At 32.9% G+C, this 15,964-nt stretch overlaps 1 protein-coding gene across 3 annotated transcripts in view; it reads left to right on the top strand.

Annotated features, from left to right (window-relative positions):
- Positions 1-15,964, top strand: part of Scn7a (sodium voltage-gated channel alpha subunit 7) — an 88,831-nt gene that overhangs the window by 30,630 nt on the left and 42,237 nt on the right. For 2 of the 3 annotated variants that reach the window (XM_046447547.2, XM_058580152.1), the window contains exons 6-10: positions 1,190-1,281; positions 5,099-5,305; positions 7,681-7,750; positions 10,267-10,408; positions 13,154-13,357. In XM_046447547.2, the coding sequence (XP_046303503.1) occupies positions 1,190-1,281; positions 5,099-5,305; positions 7,681-7,750; positions 10,267-10,408; positions 13,154-13,357 (715 nt within the window). Of the gene's footprint in view, positions 1-1,189; positions 1,282-4,180; positions 4,426-5,098; positions 5,306-7,680; positions 7,751-10,266; positions 10,409-13,153; positions 13,358-15,964 lie in introns of those variants that run through there. The other variant, XM_058580153.1, reaches the window with a different exon arrangement.

Raw genomic sequence — 15,964 nt, 5'->3', positions numbered from 1 at the left:
TAAGCAATTCTTGCCATATTGTAAGCAATTAAAACATAGTTAATATCATTTGTAATTATCATCTTTACTACTTCTATTGCCACTACCATTATTTTTGTTGTTCCTGCTGCTGTCAGCTAATACTAAGCTAACTTAGCTAACAACAAGAGAGCTCTTACATGTGCAAAGTGCTGATATGTGTACTTTTCATATATTATCCCATCTTTTTCCCCACAAAAAGACTGTGCATCAAGAAATCATATCCCTACTTTACCATTAAGGAAACTGCAGCAGTATTAAGTATTAGCCTGCCACATAGCTAATAAATGGAAGATCCTACATTGCCACACACAGTCTGGCTCCAGAAGCTGTGGCTCTTAACCAACATATATTCTGCCTTCTCCAGTCACCATCATTCACTACCTTCACAACCATCAGCCTTCCTCTGTCCCCAGTATCCTCATCCTCATTCCTGCCGTCACCTCACTTGTCAGAAGTTTAAATATTGAAGATGGACCTTATTTGTCCAAAACACAGCTGTTGTTTTTATTTTAACTCTCTTCAGTAATAGATAACAAAATTTTATGAACATAAGAGAATATTCGACATTAAATTATTCAGTGTGAAACTGTTATAAATTCCAGTAATTTTTTATTATGCTATTTTTATTGGTTCTTTTTAGTTATATACAACATTAGGATTCATCTTGGCATAATTATAAAACAATGGAATATAATTTACTCTAATTCAGTCCCTGGACTTCCCATTCTCTCCCTTCCTTTCTCTTACTATTCCTTTCCTTCTGCTGATCTTTCTATTTATTTATTTATTTTTTAATCTGTTCCTCTTCTCTCCTCCTTAATCTAATCCTTTGTCTACTCCATTGGTCTTCTATTTTTTTTTTTAACTCCCACCCCACCTGCTTATTTTGGATTAGCTTCCACAGATCCAAGAAAATATGTAACCTCTGACTTTTGGGGACTGAACTCCAGTAATTTAAGTTTGTAAATTAATATTACCTGGCTACATTTCTTTATAGTAATTTTTGTCTTCCAAGTAATAATAGAACAGTTTGCAAAATGGAATAATCTAAGTGAGGGGTAGTGCTTGGATGTATAATTTTTAAGTAGTTTTCAAAGAGCACAAAAAGCCAATGATAAGTCCTATAGATTCAATATGACTCCTAAATAACTCTAGTTTACTTCCACAGGATTATAACAAGATATTCACCTCTAAACTTCGTTCTAAATCTTAAAACTGTAAGAACTTTGAGAATTTTGAAAATTATTCCTTTAAACCAAGGTAAGAAGTGGAATTAGGTTGTTCTTACTCATTGTATTTTATACACATCCATGTGTTTGTTTGAATTTTCTAACTGCTGCTCAGAGAAAATGTTAAATTGAGTCATGTTCCACTTAGAAACCAGTGATTCATCTATCTTTTAATTTATTTGTCACTCCAGGAAAAGCAAGAAAAAAAATACATTTGACTGTTATTTATGTGATATAGAATCAATACTTAGGATAACAAAATATAAATTAATCAGCTTTATTTTGTTTTAATTACTTATTTTTACATATTAAATGTGCACTTATAAAATTATCCTTAGACTTCTGAGAGGAGTAGTCTAGACAGATGTCTAGTATGCCTCCTTTTCTTTATTGTATCAAGATACCAGTTGAATTAACAAAATTAAATTAGATAAATTCCTCTTTGCTGTAAGTGCTTGGATAGGATACAATTCATGTGCTGCAAAGTGCAGGGAGGTTGGAACTCCTTGTAAAGTGATCATATTGATGGGAGCTACAGAGAACTAATTTACAGCTTTCATTCTGACCATGTCCTGGCAGGAGTCCACCAACATCTTCTTATTTGTTGTTCTGAATGAATAAATACTTTGGAGTCCAGGATGAACAAAAACAGAAAGACAGTATGTCGATCATAGAATATTTGTAACCTTTGAATATTCTGAAACACTGAATTGTACACATGAAACAGATGAATTCTAGGTTTTCTGCCTTACATCTCAATAAAGTTGCTTAGCAAAAATGGTTTGTGAATGAGTCACCCATGTAGGAATACCCACAGCTCAGGCTCTCCTTCTTTGCTCTACAAATGCCCAGAACATAAAATCACATCACTTTGTCATCATCTATATGTCAGAGGTAAGGATTATAAAAATAAATCAGTTGAATTTAAGGTAATACAAGAACACAACCACCTGAGTTGGGCACACAGGCTGGTAGGGAGCTCTTGCTGTATTTTTTTAAAGATGAATACACAAGGCATTTACCTGCAATATGGACTGCATAAAAATATTTTGTAATATATAGAAAGAAGTATTTTAATGTTCATGAGGGTAGGAACAAAAGAAATTATCCATCTTGTATTCATAATAGAAGAAAATCTGGACTTTTTCAGGCAGAAGATAAAAATAAGATAGTAAAATAGACAAATACAAATAGCTTGAAGATAAAAACAAAAAAAATGATAAAAATGTAATGCCCTTAGTGAATACTCAATTGTAATAGGAACAGTAAAATGTAGCATTACCAGTGCATCAACAAAACCACCAGGTGAAGAAACACTAGAGAAGTTATGTATTAGCTGAAAATGAGGTGGATTAATGAAGGAGAGAAAACTAAGTTTTTTTTATGGATGATTAGTGATCCTTGAAAAGAGGCCAGGGATAAATATAAAAAGAAAATTGTTTAAAAACATATAAGAAAAATAAATTTTTCATTTTTTTAACTGGAGGAAAACCTTACAAATAGAAAGAGTTCATCTGATACTAGACAAATAAAAATAGAGGATACACTTATACTACGAAATTTAACAAAGCATTGAAAAAATAATAGTATTGTAAGACCCCCTACAAACAATTAAGTAGAGAAACAGACTGCAGATTCTCTACCTGTCTGTTATTACATGTGAAGTCAATAGAAAAATATTCTCATTCATTCAAGTGTTCTGAATTTTTACAAGCGTTCTAAATAACTGCTGGAAATATATGAAAATGAATAAAATATTCTAAACTTAATCACAGTGTTAATGACAATTTGTGTTTTAGAAAACTTTCAAATAGATACCAGAATTAAAAAAAAAAAAACTTGATAATTTTCAATGAAATCTAAATTAACTCAGCTGAATATTCAGCATGGATCCACCCACATTTGTGAATGGGAAACACCCTGTTGTAGTTAAAGAGCTGCTTCCCCTTTAAGCTGCTTCTCCTTTAAGTTCCTGCCATGCCCTCTCAACACCCTATTTGCATGAATTTAACTTTCCTCTTAAACTCTTGTAAAGATTTGAATGTTGCCTGTCCAATACATCATGACAGATTACATATAATGCTATGAATAAATAAAATATATAATAATGTAGTAATTAAGTCTAATTATATTTTTTTAAAAAACTTCAGAGATGGGAATAGAGAAATGGGGAAAATTGGTAATTTTTCTTTTCTTGTGTAGAAGAATTGGAGCAAATACCATCCCCCCCTCCACCCCAGTGCTAAAGGTAGAACCCAGAACCTGAGGCATCCTGGGCAAGCACTTCACCATTGTACTACAATCCTCCCAGCTCTGAATTATTTTTTTCTATGTAGAAATTTACATATTGGCCCAAAACTACAACTGAAATTTGACAGAAGTTCTAAAACAGATATATTTTATCTAAAATACTAGAGAAATAAATTAACGCTTATTCAAAACAGGAATCACATTAAATCAAAAGGGAAATACAGATATATAAAAACCAAAGAGTTGTCAAGTGTAGTGGCACACGCCTCTAGTCCCAGCTACTTGGAAGGCTGAAGCAGGGGAATCTCTAAGGTCCAGGAGTTCAAGACCAGCCTGGGCAACATAGCAAGAGACTGTCAAAAAAAAAAAAAAAAAAAAAGATTTTCAGTTCTCACAATAAATGAAATAGTGTTCTCATTTTAAAGATAATAAATTTGATGCATAGAAATGTTGATAACTTGCTAATTATCACAGAGTACTATATTCTCTCATGCATTGTTGAGCTGAACATCTGTAAGTGTTCTCAAAGTGTTCTTCTTGTCAGACAGACAAGAAGAGAGCCATGGCAGCAGGCGGTAAAGCAGCTGAGGAAAGAAGAAAGAAAGAAAGGCAAGGAGGAGGAAGGGAGGAATAAAGTTACACACCAAAATGTTGATAGCAGTTTCCTCTCAGAGGGCTAATTGCATTATTTTTGCTTTTCTCTTCTAGTTTCCTATGTTTTCAGAATATAGTGTATGTTACTTAATAATTAAAAGAAATAAATATATGTCCTTAAATCCAGATTTAAGTTTGACTTCTCACTTAGGAAACTTCTTCTTTCTTAAAGAGAGAAAGAGAGAGAATTTTAATATTTAGTTTTTCGGCAGACACAACATCATTGTTTGTAAGTGGTGCTGAAGATCAACCTGGGCTGCAAGCATGCCAGGTGAGCGCGCTACTGCTTGAGCCACATCCCCAGCCCAGGAAACTTTTGATACAAAGTTAACCTCATTACTAATTCTCATTCCTAATCATGAAAATTATTGTCACGAGTTTTATTTATTAGCTCCAAAATTGAATTCTTATAAAACTAACAAATTGTGCAGAATGATGTTATTTCAAACTATTTCTTGTTTTAATATCTTCGGTGCATTTTGATTTATAACTTTACATCTTTGCTTTTATACTCATCATCACAGTTGGCATGACAAGTAGCAAAGGAGAGAAAGCCGTTTTATTGTCTAGTCAAGAGAAACAAACAAAAAATCCAGTTTTAAATATTCTGTCTGAATTATCTCATCAGGTGTTATAAACTAGCAATAATACAGAAACTTCAAAGTTTGATGTTTACTCACTTTGCTAGATCTAGTTAATTAGATTAACCTGTTGATTTCAATTGATTTGGGAGAAATTTGTCACATCATTATCCAAAGTACATCTATGAAGACACAAAATGGAGTCAACATATTTTATATACAACCAGAGATATGAAAAATTGTGCTGTATATGTGTAATAAGAATTGTAATGCATTCCGCTGTCATTTATTTTTTTTAATCAATAAAAAATACATAAAAACAAAGATTTCTGTTTTTACCAAAACACACCTTTCTCTTTCCAGGACTGAAGTCCCTTGTAGAGACCCTGATCCAGTGCTTGAAGAAACTTTTTGGTGCCATTATCTTAACTCTGTTTTTTCTGAGCATATTTTCTCTAATTGGAATGGGACTCTTCATGGGCAACCTAAAGCATAAATGCTTGCGATGGCCCCAAGAAAATGAAAATGAGACCCTGCACAACCGAACTGGAAACCCATATTACATTCGAGGTAAGAATCACCTGCCATCTACATCATAAATGAAAACAGAATAGTTTCAACTCTCAACTTCAGGGCAAATTATTTAAATGCTGTAGCTATGTGAAAGATTAATTTGAGTCTGCTTTGCTTTTGTTTTTTTATTTTATCAAGATAGCAAAGTTTCAATCTTCAGTGAGTTAAATCAAGGGAACCTAAATTTTCAAATATTATTCTTTAAAATAATATAAGTCTAATTTTCAATTTTATCAGAAACAGATTAAAGTATGAGCATCATAATATTTACATTTTTTCAATAATTTTTTAAATATAAATTTGAGCATTAAAATTTTTGAGATGACTTAAAATTAAAATTTTTTTTCCTATATTGTGAATTCTTACTATGTTGGATTTCAATTACTATTGCACATTTAAATTAAATACTTTTGGTTCTACTTTGTTAAGTAATGGAAATATTTAGTCATAAAATAGTAATGCAGGACAATCAATATTGATTAGCTCTTATGCATAAGTAATTCTTATGTCCAGTCTCATATATTCATCATAATTTTTGAGATAAGACAATGTCCACTGCCCTGTTGCAAAACAATGAAATAATAATGCAGAGAAATTAAGCTAGTGTTCTAGGGCATTGTAACTACTAGGTAGTAAAACTAGGATTGTGTCCAAGCTCAAGCTGCCTTTAAAATCTGTTTCATTTTCACCAGGTCATGCTTCTTTACTGCATTTTCCTCTCATATTAAAATTATCAAGTTTTTCCTGACATTGTTTATGATAATAAAAACCTAGTTTTCAACCATTATGAATAATATATTAACAAATGTCATGTACCTGTGCTATATTAATTTACTTATATTTTAAATTTAATAAGTTCTAAAGCAAATCATAACAACTTTTACTGTTTGGTTTCTTGCATCATATGATTATGATGCAAGTAACACAAAATTATTAGAATATGAGTTTGTGAAATGTTTGAATATTTGTATGTATCTATGTCATCATCCTAAATCAAGTATTAAAGACAAGGAGAGATGAAGCTTAAATCTTAGATTCTAATTGAAATTCCCATTGCTTTCTTTGATGTTGTAATAAAAATATGCTAATTAACTGAAAATAAACAATTTTGCTACTTGTCTGGTCACTGCTAAGAAAACAGACCCCGGATTTTTTTTTTATCTTTGTTAAAAAACACTATTATAGGAGTTGGGGTGGTGTCTCAGTGATAGGGCTCTCCCCTAACATGCATAAGGCACTGGGTTCGATCCTCAGCACCACATAAAAATAAAATAAAGGTATTGTGTTCACCTACAGCTAAAAATACATGTTAAAAATTATAATTTTTAAATATCATTTTAAGGATTATCACTTTAAAATCTATCCAACTGTATTTATTTAATTTCCTCAAATGACATGTTAAGAACTGCAGAAAATATTATGTTCATAAAACCTTTTCAACCCAATTGCCATATCATAGTTCTTGCATGGAGAATACTTTATATCATTCAGTGCTACTAATGTCAAATTTCATTTGCTTTTTGACTGCCAGCCAAAAAACCTAATCAATGTTACTGAGCTATTCATAACTTCAAAATTATTCTAAAATTATTTTAGGTGACAAATTAAAGTCATATTCCTTGTATTAGGGTAATTTACACACACACACACACACACACACACACACACACACGTCTGTCCACCCTTCCATCCATTCATCCAATGGGCTTGGTCCATGTAATTTGAATCTAGAAACTAAAAGCCAAAACTCCTGAATAACCATGTTCGCACTATGCAACATGGTATCTACTATCTACAAATACACAATTTACATTTGATACATTTTGATTAACAGAAGATGTTAAGACATCTGGATACATTTTGTGGACCATGACTTACATTAGCAAGGACTGTGGTTGAAATTATGAGATATTATTACTAGTAGATGGCACTATATGAATGTAGTAGAATCAACTTCAAGGTAGGAAGAACTCATAAATTAAACCCAGGGACAGTGGAATCTGGACTTCTTGCTCACATAGCTCATCTGGAATAAACCTTGGGGGGAAAGGTCTTCAGTTTTCAAACAATATAATCTTGGAAATTTTTCTTCCTTCAGAACTCTGGTCAGACCTGGCAATTTTATTGATTTTTCATGAACTCTAATTTTGAAAGGAATTTTCCCCTTTTTGTACCGAGCTTATCACTACCAGGGCAGTGAAACTTCACATCCTCAAAGGCCTTTTGACATGTGCATCAGATGGTAGGTAAAAAATATCAGGATACTTGCTGCTTCCTTTTGAGCTGTAAAGTGGTACTCATCTTCTATGGAGGTCCAAGTAGCTACTAACTCAAGATCAGATATAGAACATGATGTCTTTCTTATCTTACAGAAACAGAGAACTTTTACTACTTGGAAGGGGAACGATATGCTCTCCTTTGTGGCAACACAACAGATGCTGGGTGAGTGGTGCTAATGTTTTCTTCTATCAAGTCAGGAATATCCATCAATAGTACTTATTGAGTGATCATTTCTTTTATCACTGCTTCCCAGTTAATTACATTATCTCGTTTTATTATCAAAGTCAAACTAAGAAGTTCTCTTACTCCCTTTGGGAGGTATGTAATGAAATACTGCAGACTATGCAGCTTAAAATCAACGGAAATTTACTTCTTACAGTCCAGGAGGCTGAAAAGTTCTGATCAAAGCACCAGCAAATTTGTTATCTGGCAAGAGCCCACTTATTTGCTTATAGATATGTCTTTTTGCTGTAAGACATTAATCATTTTTATGAGGCTTTGCTCTGACCTGAACATTTACTATAAACTCCACCCCTAATGCAACCACTTGGGGGTTAGAATTTTAGCATACAGATTTTGATCATATCAAAAGCATACATATGGTAGTAGTAATTCAGTTTTACAGAAATCCTGCATTCAAGGTCAAAAAGCTACCAGATTGAAGAGCTAGAACTTCAACTAGGGTCTAATCTTCTGTTTCCAGTGTGCTCTTACCTTAATGAGATAAAAAATACCAAGAAAGACAATTTAAATCTGTTCTTTGGCTGGAAGTTTTTAAAGAACAGACATATTAAAGATGTGCTGTCATTTCACTTTTTATGTCTTATATGACTTTTAGGGTTAGAATTTACCTTAATAGTGGGCTGGGGCTGTGGCTCAACGGTAGAGCGCTCGCCTCACACATGCAAGACCCTGGATTCAATCCTCAGCACCAAATAAAAATAAATAAATGAAATAAAGGTGCTGTGTCCAACTACAGCTAAAAAAATATTAAAAAAGAACTTACCTTAATAAAATTGTTATTATTGAAACACTATTTATAAATAATTGATTAGTGAGATAACAAAGTTTTCATGTCTTATATTCCTATAATTTCAGATGGAGCAAATAAAAAAGTAGAAACAGGGCACTTCTCAGCATTGTTGAACTTGTGTGATCTCCCTGTCTTACTTTGCATAGTTGGAATGACTTGACGTCTATCCACAGGCTCAACTCTTTCTTAGGATCTGGGGCCCATATCCACAAAAGGCATAATTTCTGGGAAGTAGCATAAGTGTTATAGCTTAGTTAAGTTCGGGTGATTTAGACATTTTATCACCTACTCAGCACAAATCATTGCATCCAATACTGCTGGGCTTCCATATTATTCTCAAATTGAACCCAAGAAACCATCTAGTATCTGTACATCCTACTTTAACTAGCTCTTCTTATGTACATTCCTAACTCAAATAAGATCTGAAATGCATTTTGAAGGTAACTGGGGATTAATATATAGAACACAATGATATATTTCAAGACAAGAAGACAATGTCATGGGATGTTTCACTTATACTGATCTTACTTGACTGCGTGGATAAACTACCTCTTGAGTTAGTGACTAAATATAGCAATAAAAAACTGATTTGCTCATATTCTGCGGGTCTGCAATTTAGAAAGCCTCAAAGTTGTGGCCCATTTGCAGAGTGCTTGCCTCACACATGTGACGCACTGGATTCAATCCTCAGCGCCACATAAAAATAAACAAAAAAATAAATAAAGATATTGTGTTCATCTATAACTAAAAAGACTTTTTAAAAAATGCACAAGTGCTTTTTAAACAACACTGCTTTGTTCCATTAATGAATATTAAAACATATGACACGACTAAATTCAAAATATTGTGGGAAGGAACTATTCAAGAGCTTGGCTAGAGAGAAGTAGGACTTATTGGGTCACTACTGTAATAATCTACCACAACATAAAAGTTTGAGGAGTCCCTAAAAGGAAAGAAAATTAATATTTAATCTGATTATTCTCCCCAAGTGCAAGTTCTGCTTATCAATTATTGATGTGATAAATGTTTTCTCACCCTTAAATAGTAGGATCTAAGAGTTTGAGGAGAGAGCATTTGAAAATTAAACTCTCCATCTTGGCATATTTATTTTATCAGAATCATTTTCTAACAGCTGAACTTTTATTTTGACTTTTGGATATTTCTCACTTAATTTTGGATAGCAAAGATAGAGTTAACACTATACTGTTATATTCTTGAAAATTGCCAAGGCATTTGATTTTTAAGTATTCTCACCATAAAAAATAATAAGTATGTGGGTAATACATATGTTAATTGGCTTGATTTAGCCATTTCACAATGTATACAGATTTCTAAACATCATGTTGTACCTGTAAATGAATACAATTTTTATTTGCTGTTTATAATAAATAAATTGATGCAAAAAATACAGTCTGAAAAATCCATTTTTTGGAACCCCTTTTTATTTTAGCTTGATTAATAGTGTTCATGTGTATCAACTGAAAATCATGCATTGTTTTGGCTTTACATTTTTGGAGAGAAGACTAATTCTTGTGGAAAGGGGAGCCCATAACCATTCATGAACAAATGTTCTATATTTATGATTTGGCCATAATTTGAATATCACCTAAGAGTAAGCAGTTTTTCTTTTCTTCATCTCCTTTAGTCAGTGTCCTGAAGGATATGTGTGTGTAAAAGCTGGCATAAATCCTGACCTTGGCTACACAAATTTTGACAACTTTGGGTGGGCTTTACTTGCCCTATTTCGATTAATGACTCAGGATTATCCTGAAGCACTTTATCACCAGGTAAGAACAGAGAACATATTCATTACCTTTAAAACTGGGCCAAGACCTCTCTTCTAAAATAATGATCAAATGTTAAAAAAAAAAAAAACCTCATTAAATTTTGATGTAGAGAATAATTTAAAGACAGAAGAAAAGAGAACCAGAATTAGTGAATGTCAGATTCTAAACTAGCTGTCCTGCCAGGTCTGCTTTTGTATGTGATATCTTATTTAATCTTTAAAACAATTCTAAGAAATCAGTACGAACTGTTCCTAACTACAATGGTTTCATTTAAAATTCTTTCAATGGTGTTGATATGTTACAAATTCAGTAGAAACTACACTTCAAATTTTGAATTTTGATCTTTTCCCTAGCTTGTGATATGTGGTTTGAATACTTCATGCTGGGCAACAGTAGCTAGATACAGCTCCCCAGAGGGCCATGCCATCAAGGGGGAAACAGCCAATACTGTATGGTTGTACTGTGGTGTTAGGCTATGCAGTTCAGTAGGTTGGGTCTACTAAGTGTCACATTTAGGACTTGTGATGCTTTCAAAGTGTGATGAGTTTATTGCAAAGTGATCTCATCTTAAGTTGAGTAGCACCTCTGCTTTTTATGAGACACTGAGGTTCAGATAGACTGGGCAATCTTCCCACAACAGATGTCCCTGCTAGAGCTCACTCTCCTGCTCCAAAGCCTGTGATATTTACCCCTTTGATATTAATTAAGAGCATTTCTAGGTAATTCTCTAGTCAAAATATTAAGCCTATGAAATTACCATGTATTAAACAAATATTTTGAATTCAGTGTACTGTTTCTTTTTATTCTTCTATTTCTTCTCATTCCACTTTGATACTAATTCTTGCTCCACTTACAATAACAGACGGCTTGCTCCTATGAGATTTAAACTCCAAATTCTAAGAATTCATCTTCAGAACTAATTATATATGTGACACAGATTCTCAGAAATGTATAATATTCGTTAAAATGGAGGATCAGTTTTTATTTAATGAGAAGTACCATCACATTAGAAAATGAAAATTATTTTCAAAGCAACATAGTTAATAAGCAAAATGTAGTAAATTAATACAAATTACTCTAAATTCTGAAGGTATTTATCGGTCATAGAGACCATTATTGTTTTAAAACATTCACATATGCCAGGTGTTGTGGTGCACATCTTCAATCCCAGCTACTCAGGAGACTAAGGTAGGAGTATGACAAGTTGAAGGCTTGCCTCAAAATAAAAAAGACCCTGTCTCAAAATTAAAAATAAGGACTGCAACACATGGTGGCAGGTGCTTGGAATCCCAGCAACTCAGAAGGCTAAGGCAGGAGGATCACAAGTTCAAGGCCAGTCTCAAGCATCATAGTGAGATCTTGTCTCCAAAAATAAGTAACTAAAGAAGAACAGAGGAGACTGGTGTGGTGTCACGTGCTTGTAATCCCACCAGCTCAGGAAACTGAGGCAGGAGGATCTCAAGTTCAAGTCCAGTCTCATCAACTTATCGAGGCCCTAAGCAACTTAGAAAGACCCTATCTAAAAATAAAAAAGGGCTGGGGATGTGACTCCGTGACTAAGCACCTCTGGTTTCAATCCCTGATAACAAACAAACAAACAAACAAAAAGACAGGGGATTTACTTCAGTGGAAGAACATCCTTGGGTTTGATTGCCAGTATCAAAAAATAAGAAAATAAAAATAAATAAATAAATAAATAGGGCCGGGGATGTAGCTTATTGGAAAATACACCTGGGTTCAATCCCTAGTACTGCAAACATCAACAAAACTTACACACATGCTATGCTTATTTTGATTGACAAGATAAATTATGGGAAGTATTGTACGTATATATGTGTCATTAATAATGATATAATAAGTATTTTAGGCATAAAGGTTCAAAATATATTATCAAATGGAAATCAAATGGACTAAACATACATGTAATATAATTGCATTTGTGACAAAAGAAATACATGAAAATATTACAAATGATATCTTTTTCTTTATATAAACTGTTTTTCAAATTTTGCTAATTTCGTATTTTTATTGTTATCTCCCAACATTTTTGACAAGTATTGATGCTTCTTCCATAATACCAGGAACTTTTTATTTCTAAAACAAAATTGGCATGTTATCCTCCTTCTAAAATTCCTTTAATGGTTTCTAAATGTCCATGGAATGAAGTTCGAAGTCCCTGTGCATGACACATAGTGCCCTTTCAGATCTAGTTTCTACATACTCGTCCAGATTTATCTTTTGGCAATATATCAGTACGTACTATATACTCTGTTTGAGTATATATATGTACATATATACTTTTTATATATTTATTTCTCCTAATTATATTTCTCATAATTCCTTGTTTCCATAAATGATGTGCCCTAATTTTAGTCTCCTATTATCTGCCTTCAGTCTCTTGCTACAAACTCATATGATAGGTACACAATAAATGATAGCTACCCTGTTAAACAGAACTCTATTCCATAATAGTGGCCCCTATTTTGTTCATTTCTGTTCTCCCTAAATTAATTAAATTATTTAATTCATCCTTTTGTTTTGAAGTATATATTTTATATCATATATACATATATGAAAATTTTTTCTTTCTTCAGGTAGAGCCAGTACTTAAGCTGTCTTGTGATTATACTGTACTTATTACTAAATTATTTTCATATTACAATTTCTTTGTTCATTTTAAAATAGGAGAATACAGAAAGATGAGTAACATGTCCTCCTTTTTTCCTGCATTCTACTTCTTCTTAGATTCTTTATGCTTCTGGGAAGATCTACATGATATTTTTTGTTGTGGTCAGCTTTTGGTTTGCCTTTTATTTGGCAAGTTTGTTCTTGGGCATACTTGCCATGGCCTATGAAGAAGGAAAGCATGCAACTGATGAAAAATCTAAGGAGGAACCAACATTTCAACAGCCTATAAGCAAACTTCAGGAAGGAAGCGAAGAAGCTGAGGTATAACTTTTTTATGCTTCTGAGAATCACAGTTCTGGAGGTATCTTCTCAAGGTCTTGGAATATATTGCTTTCTGATAGATGCCCTTATCTCTGTGTGAATGTGATCAAAAAATCAAAATGGTTTTCATAACAGGAATTTAAATATGAATTTCCTTTCTTGGTACATTATAGTCAGAATGACCAAGATGTTTTAATATTTAATTTGTATACTTTCTGTTTCAAAATTTACATTGCTACTGATGATAAACTATGGAGATTATATGTCTTTAGAACTGTACTTCTCCCAATACAGCTACACTTTACTGATTTAAACTTGGTTCACAGAGCACATCAGAATTAACTTTGGAAAATGCCTATGTCCAACTTAAAAGTGATAGTCTATCATAAATTAGAAAGTATGAAACACTAAAAGAATGGGTAAGAACACAGTACCAAAATCACAGAGAAAATTCTTGACTTTCTAACTCCTTCAAGAGGAAATAAACTGTGCCTCATAATTATAGGGAATTAATTTACCCACCGAATAATTAATCGTTCAGTAGTAGAAACTAAAAATATTTTGCCCTAATTTTTAATTAATGTTGCATTTGAATATTTTTCCAGGTTACTAGCCTCATAGCAAAAAATTTCAGTCTGTGAATTTGAAAGTCCCGATGGAGTAACATTAATGAAGCTGTGGGAAAACAATTTTTAAAATCGTAATAGTGCTAACAGTGTGCTAAAAAGAAAAGGACTGAGGGGGCTGGGGCTGGGGCTCAGTGGTAATGCACTTGCCTGGCATGTGTGAGGCACTGGGTTTGATTCTCAGCACCACATATAAATAAATAAATAAAATAAAGGTCTACCAATAACTAAAAAAAAAATGAAAAGAAAGAAAGGAAGAGAGAGAGAGAGAGATAAAGAGAGAGAGAGAGAGAGAGAGAGAGAGAGAGAGAGAGAGAGAGAAAAGAACTGAAGAAAGCCACCAGAAATACTTTTTGTTATTTTTCAGGAACTCTCACAGCTCTTCCCTTTTCTAGGAGATGGGAAAAGGGTCTTGACTAAAGCAGAGGACAAAGCATACAGAGGAGCCATACCTGGAAACTCTTCCATATTAAGCTGATAAGACCCAGGGAAAAGGAAAGAGCCAACATATACTCTGACACCAAACTGGATGTGGAGGGCTGGTAGTGTGGTTCATTAATAACAAAGTTCCCTTCTAAATCCAAAAGGGGGCAGTGTTAACTCTCCCAAAGATATAAATGTTTTGTTAAGCCACCATTAGTGGTAGAAGCTCCAGAAAATCACCATACCCAAAGGTGGAGCCTAAATGACAGGATGTGGGATCATGTCCAATGGCTTGATAGATAGTTGTGTCTGTAACGCATGTACCCTTGAACAAGAAGCAATTATGAACTCTGTGAAGAAAACATGTATAAAAAGCAGGCTATTAACACTCATGAGTAAGTCACAGAAAAACAAATTACAGAAACTGTTTTTGTCCAAAAATGAGTCCCAGGTCCTTCAGATTGAATGATTAGTGTCTGAATGGTATGCTGAATATGTAATTTGTTCTGAAGTGGCATTTCAGGATCTCAAGGACTTGTGGGTACCCACAAATGTATCCAAGAGTAGAACAATAGTCCTCTTATCCCAAGATGAAATGCTCTGTTAGCTCTGATTATGAAAGAACTGAATATTTCCCAATATCTCCTCTCACTTTGCTACTTGGGATTATATAAAGCCTTCCTGCTTTTAATTAAAATCTTTCAATTTTAAAGATCTTCTTTTCCTGAAAGATGCTTAGAACTTTTGGTCATGCAGGGTTTTCTGGGAAGTGAGAGTAAAAAAAAAAAAAAAAAAATTTTTTTCTTAAGACTTATTTTATTTTATATAAAAGAAAACACAGGGAGAGAAGAATCTAAAATGTAATATACCAAGGATTCTTTAGGTGACTAATGTCATTAAAGAACAGTTAGATTCCAATTCCAATGCTGGAATTATAGGGAGATGGATTAGATTCTTCATATTACCATATTATAGGAAAGATGCAGGTCATATTGCTATCAGATAAATATGTAGATTTAAGTATTTATATAATAGGTTTCAATTCATTTCAGCCACTTAATAGATGTATGATATTTGTAAAGTCCACTATCCTTGCTAAATTTTTTTATACATCAAATATATATGATTACAGTATCTGTCTTATAAGTGGTTGGGAATTCCAAATGAAACAAACACACATAAAGCACTTTGTCATGTTTAGATGATATTAGGCAACATAAAAATTTTATATGGAAATATTAATAAAATTATAATAACATGTCAATATCAAAGATAGCTTTTAACCATACTATCACACACAACAATCCACTTAAAACCTTAATCATTATAGAAAAAAAAATCTGTCTTTGAGTAAACCTCACATTTCAGATGTAGATTTTTATAACAATATAATATTCATATCATGTGACAGGTATTGTTCATTTACTGTGTGTCAAATTCTATGAAGATGATTTGTATACGTGATAACATTACCCACATGACAACCTTTTGAGTCATAGAAATTATCGTAAAATCTTATATGAGAAAATTGAGTTTTAGTCTCCAAAGAAGAAAACGT

This window comes from Marmota monax, unplaced genomic scaffold (assembly GCF_021218885.2).
Source record: "Marmota monax isolate L192 unplaced genomic scaffold, Marmota_monax_Labrador192_F-V1.1 WCK01_AAM20220418_F8-fsc00007, whole genome shotgun sequence".
NCBI classification, from domain to species: Eukaryota; Metazoa; Chordata; class Mammalia; order Rodentia; family Sciuridae; genus Marmota; species Marmota monax.
This window is presented reverse-complemented; position numbering and strand designations above follow the sequence as displayed.